This window comes from Lineus longissimus, chromosome 6 (genome assembly GCF_910592395.1).
Source record: "Lineus longissimus chromosome 6, tnLinLong1.2, whole genome shotgun sequence".
NCBI lineage: Eukaryota > Metazoa > Nemertea > Pilidiophora > Heteronemertea > Lineidae > Lineus > Lineus longissimus.
This window is the reverse complement of record NC_088313.1, coordinates 7,631,799-7,649,613: the sequence shown is the minus strand read 5'-3', so window position 1 is coordinate 7,649,613 and position 17,815 is coordinate 7,631,799. Positions and strand designations below refer to the sequence as shown.

The following is a 17,815-nucleotide window of genomic DNA, read 5'->3' as shown; positions in this document are numbered from 1 at the left end:
CTCTGAACTGATCGTCCAAAGGTATGAACTGTTCAGCATGGGCCTCATGGACGTATGGGATGAAGATTTCGTCAAGCCAATGGTGAATCGTCTCCTGTCTGACCCATCCCGTGGCGGACGATGTGACCACAACGTTTTCGGGCAACTCGTCCTCTTCCAGAGCTCGAAGCGCGCGAAAAAATCCTCTTCTCGGAAAGGTGATGTGGGCTCGCATCTTATCGCCATTCGCCGCCACGCAAAGTGTAACAGAACATCACAGCTTTGCATTCTTCCTGGAGGTTCGTACATAACAGCCTTGCCGCCTTTCTCATTGAGGGCGTACATTAGGCGGAGGTCAACAAGGAGGAAAGTCTGGTCCATGTTGAAAAACAGGCGCATTGGTATACCAAAATTTTCGATGGTGTTGGTTATTTCATCGCGAAAGTTTCGAACCAAGACAACGGCGTTTTCTGGAATGGTGGTAGTGTTCTTCGTGACTTTTCGCAGGCTGATGTCCTTCCTCTTCATAAAAAGTTCCACCCAGCCGTTAGATACATGGACATCACGCATAAGTGGTTTTGCCTCTGTGGCGAGTTGTCGGCGCTCTTCTGGGAGGGCATCCCACCAGGTCTGGAATAGTTGCACGGCCTTCTCCTGGACATCCTGGATCACAACAGGTAGACGTCTTCGCCGAACATCCCGGAACCAAATTCCTAGTTGGTCTTCGACCTCAGGCCAGTAACCAATCAACCTCTGCTTCACCTTTCGGTCTTTGCCCCGGTTCTGCTCCTCCTTCAATTCCAGGTCATGACGGTTCCACCTGCGAAACGTCTCAAAAGGTATGTTGGGGTGGTTGGCAAATTCTGTCATCGTTCGCACAGTGCCATTTCCAATGGCAACCTTAAAGTCTCGCAGGTATCGCAGCTTCTCCGACACGGAATAACTACGCTTTCTTTTAGGCAGTGGCTCATCCATATTTCTACAAGTTGTAGGCAAGGCAAGAAGAGGTTTCCGACAGTACCCAAACTTTATATACGCCTGAAACCTGACTGATTACTCAATAGTTTTTGCCCTTTTAGGCCTACGTGATGTCCCAACTAAAATGCTAAGGTAATTCTCCCGGATTCCAAACTATGGACCAGACATTGTTGTTCGAAGTTCCTTTCTTTCAATCATCCATTACACTTAGCAAACAAGCCTTGATATGCCTTTTTCACGCTTTTTAAGGTACTCAAATTTTGAAATTAACCACCCCGTAAAAACCGCCTTGATATGCCTTTTTTACGCTTTTTAAGGTACTCAAATTTTGAAATTAACCACCCCGTAAAAACCGGTGGAGTATTTTGTGGGACACTCCGTATTATTCCGCCGCGGCACTCGTCCGTACAAATGACGCAACCCTATTAGGTCACCTGCGAAACATACAACAGCCCCTCTAAAACCTAGGCCTGCTGTCCAAGTTGACAGTCTGCTGCTATTGGTCGTTACCATGCGGGTATTGTGATCCTCTACTACGTACCATCATGAGGTGGGTTTGGCCTGAATATTAGGAACCAGTGGTTTGTCGATGAAAAGACAGTATATCAATAAGTTGAGATTGTTTTCCAATTTAAATAGTATCGTTTTAGTTAAAGTTGTCATGTTTCAATGATGTTAACGGTTAGAATTTGGTGTATAGAAACTCCCAAATTTCAGTCTAAGCTGAATAGATGAGGTGATGTTCCCTTCTAGTCAGGAAGCTGAAGCCTCAAAATGTTGGTCCGCTAAACATGTTTGTTAATGCAAAACTGCTATTCAAAACATAGTTGTCAAGAGTACGCGCATATGAATATGACTATTGACACCCCGATTCCTTCCGACAACCTTGCGAAAATGACCGTTTCCATGGTAACCACTCTCAAAAACGTACATCTTTGTCAATGTTAAAAACGAACCAAGCAGAAGAAGCATCAACTTGCTTTTAATGTCTATTCCTATGATACATTAGGTCGACTACCTATTAATCACCTTTTGAATTTTATTCGAGGTCAAGGTCAAGGTCGGGGTCAAAGGTCAAGGTCAACCTGAAATTATCTTTTTAAACTGAAATCAAGCAGTGTCAACAAAATGATAATGGACCCGGAACGTAAATCAGCGTTTAAAACCAAACTTTTTGACTTAAGAAAATATATTCACTAATTAGAATTTCAAAACCAAGCATAAAAAAATCCAGTAACTATTGCGCGTCCCTTTGTTCTAACCGTCTATTGTTGGGTGACACTACTTCACTACATTCAGTGTTGTTCATGTAACCAATCTATATATTAATACTAGAACTGGTAACAGAGTTCCCTTTGTAATCTATGCTGATTTCGAAGCGATAAGCACAACAGTCAACGTCAATGGTAATACAAATCGGACAGAGTTTAGAGAGCAGTGCTCAAATGATACTGATACCACTAAAAAACTATTCAAACAGATTGCTTCAGCAGTTGGAATTTACGTTCACTCTGACTATCCACAAATCTACGCCAGTGAGTATCTCTGTCACAGGGGTGCTGATGTAGTTGACGTTTCTGTAACTGGTTGCTCAGAATGGAAGAGACGTTCTCAACTCTACTGAACTGCAACATTCCTCTCATCATGACAGACGAAGATTTGGTGAGATATTCCAAAGAAACAAACTGTTACTACTGCAATAAATTTTTGGGTGAGGACAGAGTTCATGATCACAATCACTACAATGGAAAATACAGAGGTGCTGCTCACAACGCTTGCAACTTGAACGAGAATAAAGCCATGTTTGTCCCAGTGTTTTTTTCACAATCTCAGTAATTACGATGCTCACCTCTTCATCAGAGAATTGATGTCTAGATCACACAAGAAACTGAAGCTTCTTGCTAAAAACGCAGAAGAGTACATTTCATTTGAGTTAGGTTGTTTTAAATTTTTAGACTCTTACAGATTCTTACAGTCTGGATTGGACAACATCACCAAATCGATGGAAGATGGTGACTTTAAGATAACAAGACAGTCTTACCCAAATCCTGACGATTTTAAACTATTGAGGAAGAAAGGATCGGTGCCTTATTCATTTTACATGTCACATGAAAGTTACAGTGTTACTCACTTAGAGAAGTCTATGTTCTTTGATGAATTGAAGAATGAAATGGCGGATGATTCAGTTTACCTAAAAGCCAAAGACATATGGGATCATTTGAACTGGTGACAGATGGAGAAAGTGCCAAGAACTTCATGGCAAGTCCCAGGTTTTCATCGATTAACATCTTTGACGAAAGTAGCGCGGCAATTTGTATGAGGAAAACATCAATGAAGTTCAACAAGCCAATCTACATAGGAGCTGCAGTACTAGAGTTGTCCAAGCTGCTGATGTATGAATTCTACTACAACATACTTCAACCTTACTTTGGTGAGAAAAACCTAGAACTTCTTTATTTGGACACGGGTTCTTTCGTTTTGAAGATCAAAACTGACGATTTAACAGCAGACCTCAAAGGGTTAAAGGATCACTTCGACTTCAGTAATTACCAAAAGGATCATCCTCTTTACGACACTAGCAAGAAGAAAGTGCCAGGCCACTTTAAGGAGCTGGGAGGAGACGAAATGATAGAATTTATTGCCTTGAGAAGTAAGATGTATGCGTACAGAACCAAGACTACGTCTGGAGAGCAAGGCTCGACTAAAAATTCAGAATAAAAGAAATTGAAGGGAATCGCTAGTAATGTAGTGAAGAAGTCTATTACATTTGATGACTACGTTGATTGTCTTGAAAACACTAAGACTTTTAATCACAAAATGCGTCATCTGAGGTCAGAAAAGCATCAAATGTATCTGGAAGAGATGGACAAGAAAAGCTTAAGCCCTTTCGATGACAAGCGTTTCATCTTAGAGGATGGAATCTCTACATTGCCTTTCGGCATGTACTATGAAAAATACATTGATTACAGTGATTTAATGAATGTTTAACTAATGAATGTTTAACCTTAATGAATGTTTAACCTTAATGAATGTTTAACCTTAATTAAATCACTGTAATTAAATCACTTTAATTAAATCACTGTAATTAAATCACTTTAATTAAATCACATTAATTAAATAGAAAATGGACTTCATAATTTTTGAGAATGAATGCGATGAAGCCATATTTGAGCTTAACTTAACAGACCCATTGAACATAAAATCGATCACTTTAAAATCAATTTCATTCTTTAACTCTTGGTACACTGGTGATTTTCTAACTGGGTATGGTAACATATTAATGAATATTTACTTCAAAACTAAAACCATAAATACTACCAAGATAATGCATGATAGACATTACAGTTTAGCAGACTTCTGTAGTTCTATTCAAAGAACATTTCTAAAGAGAGGAATCAATCATGTTAATTTCTACTGCGACAAAAGCAATTACCTAATAATTGAACTAACGGAAGATAAGGTATTCAGATTAAGGGAAGAAGATGAAGGGTTCCAAATGGATTATCGAGTGTGAAATAAAAACTTAGGTTTCAAACAAACAAAATTTGAACAAAAAGGAAAATACTACTCCGCCAAGCCACTTAACTTTTACAGAAAAGAACTATTCTTAAGATCAAATTTGGTTGACAAAGCTAAGACCCTCTACAACAATAAACCTTCTGACATTTTATGTAATTTTCCTGTTGAAGATGGTGATCAGGTACAATACCAGAGATATGAACTCAATTGTAAGAAAATAGTGAACAAAAAATGTACAAATCAAGTCAAATTTTAAATCACTGATGAGAATGGTAAAATAGTTAATTTCAGAGGGAGCTCAGTTACTTTAAATTTTTCACTTGAAACTAAGAATAGTGTGTTTGAGTAATTCTACTCCATTAAACTAAGATTACATGTTTTAGGAGTTGTGTAACACCCTTCTGGTTTACTTCCTTCTGGTTTACTACCCTTTAATTTGTGTCCTTCTGGTTTACTACCTACTAGTACTTTCTTGTTAGTTTTAATCTTAGGATAGCAGTAAATGATGACTGCAAAACCAAATGCAGCTAAAATGACATACAGTGTTGTACTCCCGGAACTTCCAGTATTTTCAGGCTTATCGAGCTCTGGTTGATTATGAATTCAATGAAGTGAACTTTGTTCGGGTTCATCTTCTTTCCTGGGTTCATCTTCTTTCCTGGGTTCATCATCTTTCCCAGTAAACCTCTCCTTTTTTGACTTCTTGAATTCCTGAGATCTTTTACCTAATTCTCGAGACCATGCAATTTGTTTTTCTGATCATGCTCTCTTAAGGGGCTTTTCACTCTCCGTCACTCGTGCTATGCTCTCGATCTCTGCTCTCTGGACTTTGTCCTGTACTTTGTCCTGATCCACTTCCATTTAATCTTATGAAATTTTCATGTTCACTAGCAGATTTTGTTTCTTGACAATGTCCTGAAGTGATCAGTGTTGATGAGGCAAGAGCAGTTAGTGCACCCATTCTCAAACTCAACCATCCTAACCATCTGTCCAATTCATTGGTAACAATGTAATCATTTCTTAGGTCTTCGTACAGCTGGTCTTCGTCATCAACAGGCAAGAAAAACTTTGTTAATTTAGTGTAAGTTTTTAAGACTGTCTTACCCAATGAATCGTTAAGTCTGGCAGCCATCTTTGTCTGGTAGATTCTATGGTGTTTCAATACTTCCTTCTCATTCATTGCGTCTAAATCATTAAGTGTAAACTGTTTATTTAGGAAATCCTTGCTTTTACCTGTTGCCACCAGAGCTTCGAGGTCTTGTTTGGCTTTAAGGCCATTTTCAGTTAAATTAGCTTTAAGGCCATTTTCAGTTAAATTTTGTTGACAGTTAGTTGTCACTAGTTGAGAGCTAGGGTTAACTAGACCTTGACTAGTGTTAACTAGACCTTGACTAGAACTGACTAAATTTGAACTATTTAACGCCTTGTTAGAAGCTTGTTGCTTTGTTGTGTAATTCTGTTGGTAATTAGCAGTGTTCTGTTGAAAGTTAGCTGCATTATGTTGGTAATTATTTGAAATGGGATTAGCTGGATTTGAACTAGAACTAACTGGATTAATTACTCCGATTTGTTTCATTTGCTGCTCAATTATCGTTGATGTCTGATTATTCATTTATTTGAGCGGAAAATCCCTTCCAGGAAAATCCTTTACAGGTTATCTCGATCTTGCAAGGTCTAGACTGCATGGTAAAGGGTAACATTTACTGATATCTTGCGCCTCTAATGCCTTCAATAAAATTTCACTTTGTTTATCGATTGCTTGTTCATTTTCATATTCAAGCCTGTAATTTTTGAAGAAAATACTTCCTAAGAAACCAGACCATAGTGATCTCAAATCATCCAGTCTGGCCTTATCAGTTGGATTCGGTTTCAATACTACATAATCAATTTTCAATGCTTTAAATGCTTGGTGTAAAAACAGCTTGTAATTTATGTTAATTTTAACTCCCCTGTAATGAAGATATTTGAGGAATGCCAAAAAAACCATTCTGAGATCTGTGAAATTTTCTTTGGTCAACTGAGTTTTACCAATTGCTCTGTTAATGAATTCAATTTCTAAATAAGTGTCACACTCTAGACCAGGTAAGACATCATTGGGTTTGAGTTTAACAATACCAAATCACAAGGCACTCAGGACTATTTTTTCATAGCTGGCCGCACAGAGCCATTTTCTTGGACTTGAGAAGTAAACCTTAATCCTACTTTCAACAAAATGTTTCATATCATTTACGAATAAATCTGACAGACGTGTCTGGCCAAGGTTTATGATGATGTAGTCAAAGTAACGTGTTTTGTTCTCAATAGTGATTTCTGGATTCTTAAAGTCATCACTGTAAGTGGTCGAATTGCAATTCCTGCAGTACGTGTAAAGTTGCTTGGCGGGTCTGTCAAAATTCAGTTTTTTCTGGCATTCAAAAAGTGTCTATCGTTTGCAGTTACGGCACAATTGAGCATCACTTCCTGTGAATGTATCATACTGTTTCATAGGCGTTACCTGGTTCATAGGTGTTACCTGGTTCATAGGTGTTACCTGGTTCATAGGTGTTACTGTAAGATCGAGCTCTGATCTGTGCACTTTGTCCGGATCTTCTTCAGAGATTGTCATTAATGGTTCAACCCTTGGTCTAATGTAACCATTTTGTTTCATTTGACTGAAATACTGCATTTGACTGAAAACGAAGTTTTCATCACTATGACTGAAATACTTCTCTAAAGAGACATAACTGTACATTCTTTCACTCATGATTTAGAATAAAAAAAATCATTAAGTAGTAAAATTGCTTTTATTCTTGTGACATTTCGCGGACTTGACCAGTAGATATCTGTGTCCATTTGAAGTGATGTGATGAGTTAACTTACCCGAATTACCTGTAATTTCCTTACATCTAAGGCGATAAATCTTATTCATATTTAATTATCGAATTAATTAGGGATTATTGAGCCAATTTGTTTGTCACTGGATTACTTGAATTTCCCTTCGCGGTTAGGCCAAAAGTTAGCAGATGGCAGCACTGTTCACTTATTTGGTTAGGCCAAAAGTTAGCAGATGGCAGCACTGGCGCAATTACTGTTAAATAGGTGTTAAATAGGCATATCTGTCATTGATCAAGTAGAAAGTTCAATAGCCGAGTGGATAAAGCATGGAGCTTCCACACCTGAGGTTATGTGTATTGAGGTTATGTGTTGGCGTTTGTTCGTTTCCCGGTGAAGGCAACATCTGAAGACTGGTTTTAGTTGTGGATAATAGAGCGGGCTTAAACTTATCACGCCGTGATAAGTTTTTATCCCACTGGCATAAGTAAGTAATAGGGAAACTTGTCATTTTATCCATGTTACGTTTTTTGTATTGGTAGGTTTTGGCAAGATGGCATCAGCTTACCCCCTGTGTTTACAGAAATTATCCATGTTGGGTTTTTGGTAGTGTTTGTAGTGTAAAACTTAGTTTTCTTGCCAAATTTCCATGAATAATGATGAAAACGAAGTTTCTTTCCCAAATTCCCAGAAAGGTCGTAGGTAAGTCGTACATGCGTTTCCCTATTACTCCTATCGGCCGACAACTGATTTTTATCCACCGACAACACTTATCGACCGATAACCTTATCGGTGCTTTGAACAACCGGGCCCAGTTCTTCATCTTTCTAAGTGGCGGTGGAGGCGTTGGTAAAAGCCACACCATCAATGCGGTGTATCAAGGAGCAATACGTGCACTACGTTCCATCAATCAAGACCCAGCCAAACCAACAGTCCTCCTAACAGCATCAACAGGAAAAGCAGCAGCAAATATCGCAGGCACCACCCTCCACTCTGCATTCGCCCTTCCAGTACGTGAAAAGGGCAAGCAGTTCAACTACCAGAAGCCGTCTTCACAAAAACTCAACACGCTCAGATCACTCTATGCTCACCTAAAGATCATCATCATGGACGAAGTGTCCATGTTCGGCGGTCAAAACCTCCAACACATGTCAACAACTCTCCAACATATAAGTGGAGACAAAACCAAACCATTTGGTGGCATCTCCATCCTCGCCGTTGGCGATTTGCTTCAACTCAATCCAGTAGGTGATAGAGCCATATTTGCACCAGCCCTAAGCAGCCAATACGAAACACTCAAGAAGCCCCTGTGGAATATATTCTCGCTCCACGAACTCACAGAAATAGTACGACAATAAGGAGACCCCCACTTTGCCGAAATACTCTCCAGAATCCGCACTGGCGAGATGACAACTGCAGATGTCCGCACATTACAACAATGCCAAAACCAACAACAACACAACAACGATGTTGTCCACCTATTCCTGACCAACCAACAAGTACAAGACCACAACAACCACGTCTACGAGAGCCTCAAGAATACCAAGATCACCATCATGGCGCAAGACAGAAAAAAGGATTTGCACACCCAGGCCGTTCCAATATCAGTAACAGATCCAAATATATACCATACAGGCAATCTACCCAAAAGCCTCAATCTAGCAATCGGTGCCAAAGTTATCCTCACCAAGAACATTGACATTACCGACAACCTCGTCAATGGCGCCACAGGAACAATTACAACATTTGACATTGATCAATCTCGCCCGCTCGCTGGAACCATCTACGTCACCTTCGATGATCACCACATCGGCAAAGCCACCAAGGTCAATCCCAAAATACCATCAGCAGTGCCAATACAATCCACCACATCCAAATTTACTCTTACTGGCAAAGCCCCAGTACCAGTTGAACGCAAACAGTTCCCACTATCACTAGCTTATGCACTCACTGTCCATAAATCACAAGGCAGTACATACCAGAAAATGGTTGGAGACCTGACTACAATCAACCAAAGAGGCGTTCCACAAGGCCTTGTCTACACTATGCTCAGCAGAGTAAAAACAAGAGATGGATTAACCCTCGTCAACTTCACCAAAGACAAAATCAGAGTCAACGAAAGCACCCGAATCGAAATGACACGAATGCGTCAGGAAAATCCATTCATATGGACCCACCCTCTGGAAAACAGAACGCCAGATATGACAACTATCGCCCACCTCAACATCCGCAACCTCAATACGAACATCAACGCCCTCAAAGCCGAACTCCAACTCCACCCAGTACCAATCATCTGTATCACCGAATCTCACGTTCAACCGACTGCCACTGACGACCTTCACATCACCGGATACAACGATCATCACTTCTACACCACACATGGCATCTCAATCTATCTCTCTGCAACCCTCCACGGACAAACCACTCAACCTCCCAAGTCCAGGACTGGAAATCGCAACCATACAACTACAAGTCAAAAACGAACCAACACTACTCGTTGCATTATATAAACCACCGACTCAACCAATCCAGACTTTCCTACAACTACTTGAACTATACATCAATAGTCTACCCAAAGGACACCGTCTTTTCATCTTGGGAGACTTCAACATGGATCAACATTTGCCAACCCACGACATCCTCCCACACCTGATGCACAACTTTGGACTCCACCAAACTGTACCAGCCAAAACCCACTCGCAAGGAGGAATACTTGACCTTATATTCACCACCAACAGGCACCACGCAGCACAGTCATTCCCAGTACCCTACTCAGATCATCACATCATTATTCACAATGTGATCTTATTTCTGTTCCTGAAAAGTTGTTTTCAGTGTATTTTCTCCTTGAAATCGATCACTTCAGGTACTATTACTGTGCATACCTAGCTAAATTAGTGTCTAGTTTCGTCTCTGATGACATTTATTTCGTAAAAATCGCTGTTTTTTTCTAAAAAGGTGTTTTTGCGGTCATTTTGGCTGTTTATTTCGAGGGTACGGTAGGAGGTCATCGTTCACTCGATAACTCTTTTTAAAATGAAATAAAAGCGTTTTAAGATACATGATATGAATTGATATTAATATTCGTTAAGTGGGATTGTCGGTGGACGTTCATTGTTGAACAGTTGTGCTGGAATTACGAAAATATATCGATATCGTTGAGAGTTCATTCATTAGGGGCCTGTTCTCAATTTTCCTTACAACGCCTCTGGCACTGGGCAATTGCCACCATCTTGAAAAGCAGTGCCGCGGATGGCTATCGCATCGCCACTACGCATGAAAAAACACGATGGCTGCCCTGCGCTGCATTGATAGTTCGTAATAAATTCACATAAAAACACACCAGAAGATCTCCGATTTTATTTACAAAGATCATATTTTGTTATTTATTGATAAAACAAGCCATTTTACCACAGCAGGTGACACATATTAGGCCTGAATAAGACTTTAGAATTTGAAGTGGTGGTGACGATGCCGATATCCAAGATGGCGGAATTATACCAGTGGTCAAATCTCATCTATTTTGGGTAATTGCATCATTATTTCTTTTTGTGATTGGTGATTTTGGACGTTCATTGTTGAACAGTTGTGCTGGAATTACGAAAATATATCGATATCGTTGAGAGTTCATTCATTAGGGGCCTGTTCTCAATTTTCCTTACAACGCCTCTAGCACTGGGCAATTGCCACCATCTTGAAAAGCAGTGCCGCGGATGGCTATCGCATCGCCACTACGCATGAGAACACGATGGCTGCCCTGCGCTGCATTGATAGTTCGTAATAAATTCACATAAAAACACACCAGAAGATCTCCGATTTTATTTACAAAGATCATATTTTGTTATTTATTGATAAAACAAGCCATTTTACCACAGCAGGTGACACATATTAGGCCTGAATAAGACTTTAGAATTTGAAGTGGTGGTGGCGATGCCGATATCCAAGATGGCGGAATTATACCAGTGGTCAAATCTCATCTATTCTGGGTAATTGCATCATTATTTCTTTTTGTGATTGGTGATTTGTAAAATTGAGAATGATTGAAAAATCAGTATTTTTTCACCCAAAGGCATGAGTGAACATTTGATAAGTTTATTGTGATTTAATTGGTAATTTGGTCGACATTTTGACAATTATATTTAGCAATATTTCGATAAATGCGGACCTGCTTCTTCCTCTTTTCGTAGTGACGGTGTTTCGATAACTCAGGTCAGTTTCACGGCAAAAATAAGTGGTAGTTTTGAAATTCGAATGTGCATTTATTGATGTAACGATAAAGTACATTTCCGAGAATAATTAGTGAAAGTTTCAGTAGGTGTCGATTTTTGTAAAGTAGTGTATAGGCGATGGATTGGCTCAGCCATGTGCTCGTCGTGTCAGCGGGGCGCAAGCCGTCATGGGGGATGTAGGCTACACTACAATGCACGTGATTGATGGTTGAACATTCACTCTCGTTGACAGTGTATTATTGAAATATTTGATTGTGATGATGGTGTATTGTACTAGGCCTTGCATGCTCCCAACGTGTGGCATATTTCACATTGATACTACCAGTATCAATTACAAAAAAATAGATTGTGAGTAACAATAGGCCTACAATACAATCAATGCCACATGTCATGAGGGTGGGAACGGGGAGGGGGGGGGGTAACTGTCTCGACGTCCCGTTAGGAAAAAAGGCTTATCCCGTTTCCCAATATGCAATTTTAGCCGAATCATGACGCAAAACACAGCTTGTCTCGAATCCCGCTAAAATAAGGGTGTCTATCCCGAATCCCGACAGTTATTTTTGGCCCATCCCAGTGTCCCGAAAATACCCGTTCTCCCCCTCATAAATAGTAGACCATATTGTCACATTGATGTTTTCTTTCATTACAGTTAGACTTCGAGATCTACATTTTCGACAAAGGCCTGGGGCCGGTTGCACAAAAGAAAAAAATAGTTAAAAATCACTGTTAGTTTATCTTGGCGTTAACTTAACTCCAAAAAGTTAATTTGGGTTGCAAGAAAGAAAATTATTTAAAAGTAGCGTTAAGTTAACGCTAACTTTAACTGACCTCCTAACCCCAAGATAAATCCCTATTTTGGAGTTAGTTGAAACAAAATGGTGGACAACCAGGCCCTGTTTGTGGCTTTCCAGCCATTATTTCAAGCTCCACGGCATTTTAGAGAAAGAATCAACCACTTGGAGTTCTTCAATGACAAAAAACTTTTTAAAAGATACCGTTTTTGCAGAGAAACCATTGTTTTGATAGTTGATATGCTCAGGGAGGACATTGAAAGTGCGACCAACAGAAGCCATGCAATTTCGCCTGAGGTGCAAGTCTTGATTGCTCTCCGTTATGTTGCATCTGGAGCTTTCTTTGAAGTTATTGGGGACACTTTCGGTGTAGACAAAGCGAGTGTAAGTCGTGTGGTGCACAGGGTGGCTGGCCTGTTAGATGCTGCACGGGACGATTTTATTGTGTGGCCCCAGTCGGTGGAGGAGAGGCGTCGAATTCAAGCTGGATTCTATGCGATCGCACATTTTCCCAAAGTATTGGGATGCATCGACGGCACGCACATCAGAATAATATGCCCCAGTGAGCCACGTCCTGATGCTGATCACATCCCAGAACCAGCCAATGCTGCTGAGAATGACCAGGAGATGCGAGATGACCAGATAGGCCTACATGCTCCTGATCCTGCACATGCACCTGCACTGCCCATGCCTGCAGATCGCGAAGGCGAAGCCATGGAAGAAGCAGAACAACCCGCGCAAGTTCCTCCAGCTCCAGCCTACGAAGCATCTTTTGTAAACAGGAAGGGATATCACTCCATCAACGTGCAAGCAGTGGTTGACGATAAGGGTAATTACTTTTATAATTATACCTGAAAACATGCTAAATACTAGGGCCAATATCCATGATATCACAACAAGCGCCACATCCTCGACATCATGACATGCACCATGACTGACATGCCTTTTTTGGTAAACGAACGTTGACCAATTCCATGATTGCCTGACCAACAAAACATATGGAATGCCATTTATGCAAAAATTATCTCTTGTACACTGTTGCTCATAAAGATAGAATACGCATAGTTTTTGTATTTTTTCATCGTTAATTGCATAGATACTTGTTGATGCTGAAATATGTTGAATATAATAAAATACGGAGTGGTCGTGTAATAATGATCAATAGCCCTCCTAACTAAAATGATACATTTCCTTTTCAGGAAAATTCACCAATGTAGTTGCACGTTGGCCAGGGGCAACCCATGATGCCTTTATTTGGAGGAACAGTGACCTTAAAGAGCACCTGGAACTGACAAACCCCAGAGGTGAAGATGGACTGTTGCTAGGAGATAGTGGATACCCTTGTATGCCGTATCTCATCGTCCCGTACGGAGCACCCACAACAGAAGCCCAGCAGAGATTGAACACTTCCTTATGTGCCACAAGAGTGAGGATAGAACATGCCTTTGGAGTGTTAAAGAGGAGGTTCCATGTTCTCCATGGGGAGATTCGTATGCAGCCAGACCGTGTAGTTAAGATCATCTCTGCCTGTTTTGTCCTGCATAATATTGCAAAGATGAGAGGAGAACGTGACCCCCGGCCAGAAGACGACGACAGTGATGACGAAGAAGATGATGAAGATGATGATGAGGAGTATGCTGGCCCAAACTCTGGCAGTGTTTACAGGGACTACCTCGCCAATCGCTACTTTGCTTAATTGACTGTGATCCACTGCAACCTGAGTGAGGGGATATATCAAAACAGTGGAAGCTACAGCCAGTGAATTTTCCAATTTCAAACTTAAAAACTATAACTATATGTATTGCATAATCAACACTCGCGTAAGAAATATACCATAACATTTTCATCATGTCACTGACACTGTAGCTTCTAATTTTGATACATTCCCTTTGTGTTTTAAATAACTTGATATTTACTATATATTTACTATTTAATATATTTAATATTTAAAAAATTCAAATCCTATAAACAATAGATACTATTTACACATAAATTTACAGTTCAATGCCCGACAGACCCAAGAACTCCTTTTCCTTCAGCAGAGCAATCTCCAGCTGTAGCTTTTCTATTCGAAGGCCAGCCTCTTTCTGAAGAACTTCCTGAGTACGTGTTGTGGCCTTCTGCGTAACAAGAGTTGCCTCAAGGACCTCAAGCTGCATGTTAAATACATCCTGCTGAGTCTTCTGTCGGCACATGGCGTCTGTCAGCAGACCCTTCGCATGTGCTTTCCTGGCACCTAGGAGAGAATGAAACACATTATGACGGGTTAAATGGATCACACAGCACTTCAATTTTGTCACTTTGTGAACGGCCAGAGCTCATTTTAGCACATTTGATTGATTCATGTAGGGACTGCTTAAAATCAAGAAAGGCTTTCGCCATTCTAGAGTCCCAACTACTCACCAGTGACTTTGCACAGTTTGGCCTTCTTTTTGGCTGGAGATTTTGGGGCAGTCATTGCAGTGGCTGTCATCGTCTGTTGAGAATCTAGAATAAAAAATGACAGTTCGGCCTATATGATGATAAATATCAAATCACGAAAGGTCACAAAATGTTTTGCAACCAAAACTCTGGCAAATATAGATTCAAATATCCAAAATGCAAATGCCTTGATATATGAGGTGTGGGCCAGGCTATCAGCATCGATGCAGTATTAGACCCCGGGCCTAATAGCCTACTGAAAGACCGAACCTGTATCTAATAGCATACCAAGAATTATTGTGGCTCCCTCTATGTGTGTTTCGTGTGGTTGACGATCAAAGGTTGCCACAACCACTGCATCTGAGCAGTCGACATCAACATCTGCAGCTTGATTTACTGAAAAATTAAATGAAATTATCATAAAAAATAATTTTACTATTTCTAAATTAAAGACGCATGATGTCTAACCGGGTCACTACAGTCGCTTTCTGTTTCTCAGTAGGCCTACTTGTATTTCTTCCATTGTATACCGGTACCAATGTAATGTATCATAGTCTAAGAAATACTCGGCTCTTAATTGACATGGGCATATTTATCATCGAGCTTCCAGCACCTTTAAATTAAACTTACCAGGAGTCCAACCAGCCAGATCAGGTAATGTAACAGGGAGGGAGACTGCTGCTGTAGCCTTTATAGGTGTGGTTACTGAAAATATTAACAAATGAAAGTTTTAAAGTTTAAAGGGAATGAATCACATAAATTGGCGGGAAAAATCAATAAATTCTAATTAAATCCATTGAAAATCCAAATTTCTATGGATATTCCATTAAAACAGGGTGATGTCAGCTTAACAATAGGCCTAATGTGTACAATTGCGATCATTTTGTTAATTCTTTGAGGTAATTCACATGACTTATTGAATAAATTAAAAGTATTAACAAAATATTTATATTGGAACTTATTTCTGTTTCACCCTGTATAGTACTATTTGCAAACTTTGCGTTCCATACACTTACTGGGCATGCTCAGTGCGTTTAGAAATATGGAGTCGGGAAATTTGCAAGCGCGTATTTGGAGCAGCGAATAACCACATTTTCTGTACTTTTGTGCAGTTGAACTACCTTATCTGCTGATGAATTTGATTTATAGAGCTATGAGGTCAACTACTATGGTACTATTTCTAAGTGACGGTCATGAAAAGCTGTACTTTCGGCCGCTTGAAAAATGCATGCATGCACTGTCATGTCAGCATGTACACATGGTCGCTATACACACAGGAAGTCCAACAGAAATGGCTGGCAGAGTGCCAATATCGATGCAGGCACCAGACGACATACTTTGAACTTAGCCAGGGTAGGGCCGAGTTGAGCTTAATTCCACCAATGTTTTTGAAGATTGACATCAGGCAATGAAATCTAGACCTATGTAAGGCTTAGGCCTATGTTCAGAAATATATGCTGGTAGAAGTAGATAGCGTTTTATGGCCTAATTAGGCTAAATCGGAGCCTGGTGTACCTACCTGCAGACTCAAATCCACCAGTGATGCCTCTGAATGCTGCGTCTTTTTCGAATGTTTCTATTATTCTCTGCAGTGTAGGGTCGGCCTGTGGCATCTTTCCCCCTCCGCCAGTCCCTCTCTGGTGTTTTTGCTGCAGGGAATGGATCTCTTTCGCCTTTGAAAGCTGCTGGTTCCATTTTTCCCTGCAGTTATCCCCGGTCCTTGTGGCCACTCCCAAGGAACTAACCATTAGGGCAATTTCATCCCATTTGTTTTTTTTCATTTTGTTTGTCACATCTGACGAAAACTTGGATCGCAAGATCCCAAGTTCATTTATGACAACATCGGCTAAAACTTCGGCTTCTGAGTGTGAAAAATTTGGTTTTCTCTCCCTTTTTGTCTTTTGAGATGAATGATTCTCTATGGAGGCAGCCATCTTGCATGTCTTGCTTTCAATATGAGGACCAAATGCATTATGGGAAATGTCCCTAGCAACTAACATTGATTTACTTAAAAGTAGCGTTAGTTAACATTGGGCCTAACATTGATTTGTGAAACTCAATTTTAGCGTTATGTTAGCTAACGCTAAGTTAGGGACTTTAACATAAAAAGATAAACTAACATACTTTTATCACCATAACTTTTGTGCAACCGGCCCCTGGTGTATAAATATTACGTACTTGATGAAGGTAATATTAATTTCTTCAAATTTGAAGCATGACATTAATGGGGTACCAGCACAACTTCATTGACTGCTACGTGGCGCTGGTGGTAACTAAGGTATTGCATCGCTCATATCACTTGAAAAAAACATTTACCCTAGTTACGACCAAAGCTGTTTAGCAGAGGGCGATACCTCATCAGGAGCGCCACAATCATATCATTGGTGTGAAAGCATTTGTATGAAGTTTTTCAGTTCTCAATGTGTTCAAAACCTTAATTGTGAAATTGTGCACTTCGAATTCAAATTTACGTCACTACGTTAGTTTGACATCCATTGATGTCACGGTAATTTCACTGTTATGCTGTGCTGCTTTCAGGTTTAATGACACGAATGAGTACAAGTACATTACATATTTTCGACGAAGGCCTTCTGTAATTTCATACGCTTCTTACGGTTAGTATTGATTCATAATTTCTAGTAAATGAAACGGCCAGGGGCCATTGTGCTCACCGTATAGATATTTGGTGCTTTGTAATTCATCCAGATTAAGAAACATTGTACATGTATAGTATATAGGTCAAACCAAAGTCGGTATGACATGTGATGTATCGTTGCTTGGAGTAAGTACCATAATAATATCATCAAAAACAAGTCAATAATAAACGAGATATTGCACTTTTTACCTATTTTAGTTTTGGCCTCCTGGTGGCCGAGTTGAGTACCAGATCAGATCGAAATTCGGTGTCCCAGGTTACATGACGTAGGGAGTCATGTGTATCAAATTTCAAGTTCAAAGCTTTAGTGGTTAAGAAACGTGCCATAGTTACAATCAAACGACAAATTTACGCCATTTGACCTCTGTGACCTTGAAAAGCAGGTCAGATCAAAAACTCATATGATATGTGATGTATCCTTGCTAGGAGAA

The 17,815-nt window shown here is 40.1% G+C and overlaps 1 protein-coding gene across 1 annotated transcript; it reads right to left on the bottom strand.

The window, feature by feature from the left end:
* Window positions 1-14,253: 14,253 nt before the first annotated feature.
* LOC135489696 (uncharacterized) lies at window positions 14,254-16,883 on the bottom strand. The gene is made up of 5 exons (XM_064775183.1): window positions 16,248-16,883; window positions 15,359-15,433; window positions 15,017-15,124; window positions 14,711-14,794; window positions 14,254-14,543 (listed from the first exon to the last, which is right to left on the bottom strand). The coding sequence occupies exons 1-5, from the start codon at window positions 16,726-16,728 to the stop codon at window positions 14,302-14,304; spliced, it is 990 nt and encodes a 329-aa protein (XP_064631253.1). The 5' UTR covers window positions 16,729-16,883; the 3' UTR covers window positions 14,254-14,301.
* Between the last annotated feature and the right edge of the window lie 932 nt (window positions 16,884-17,815).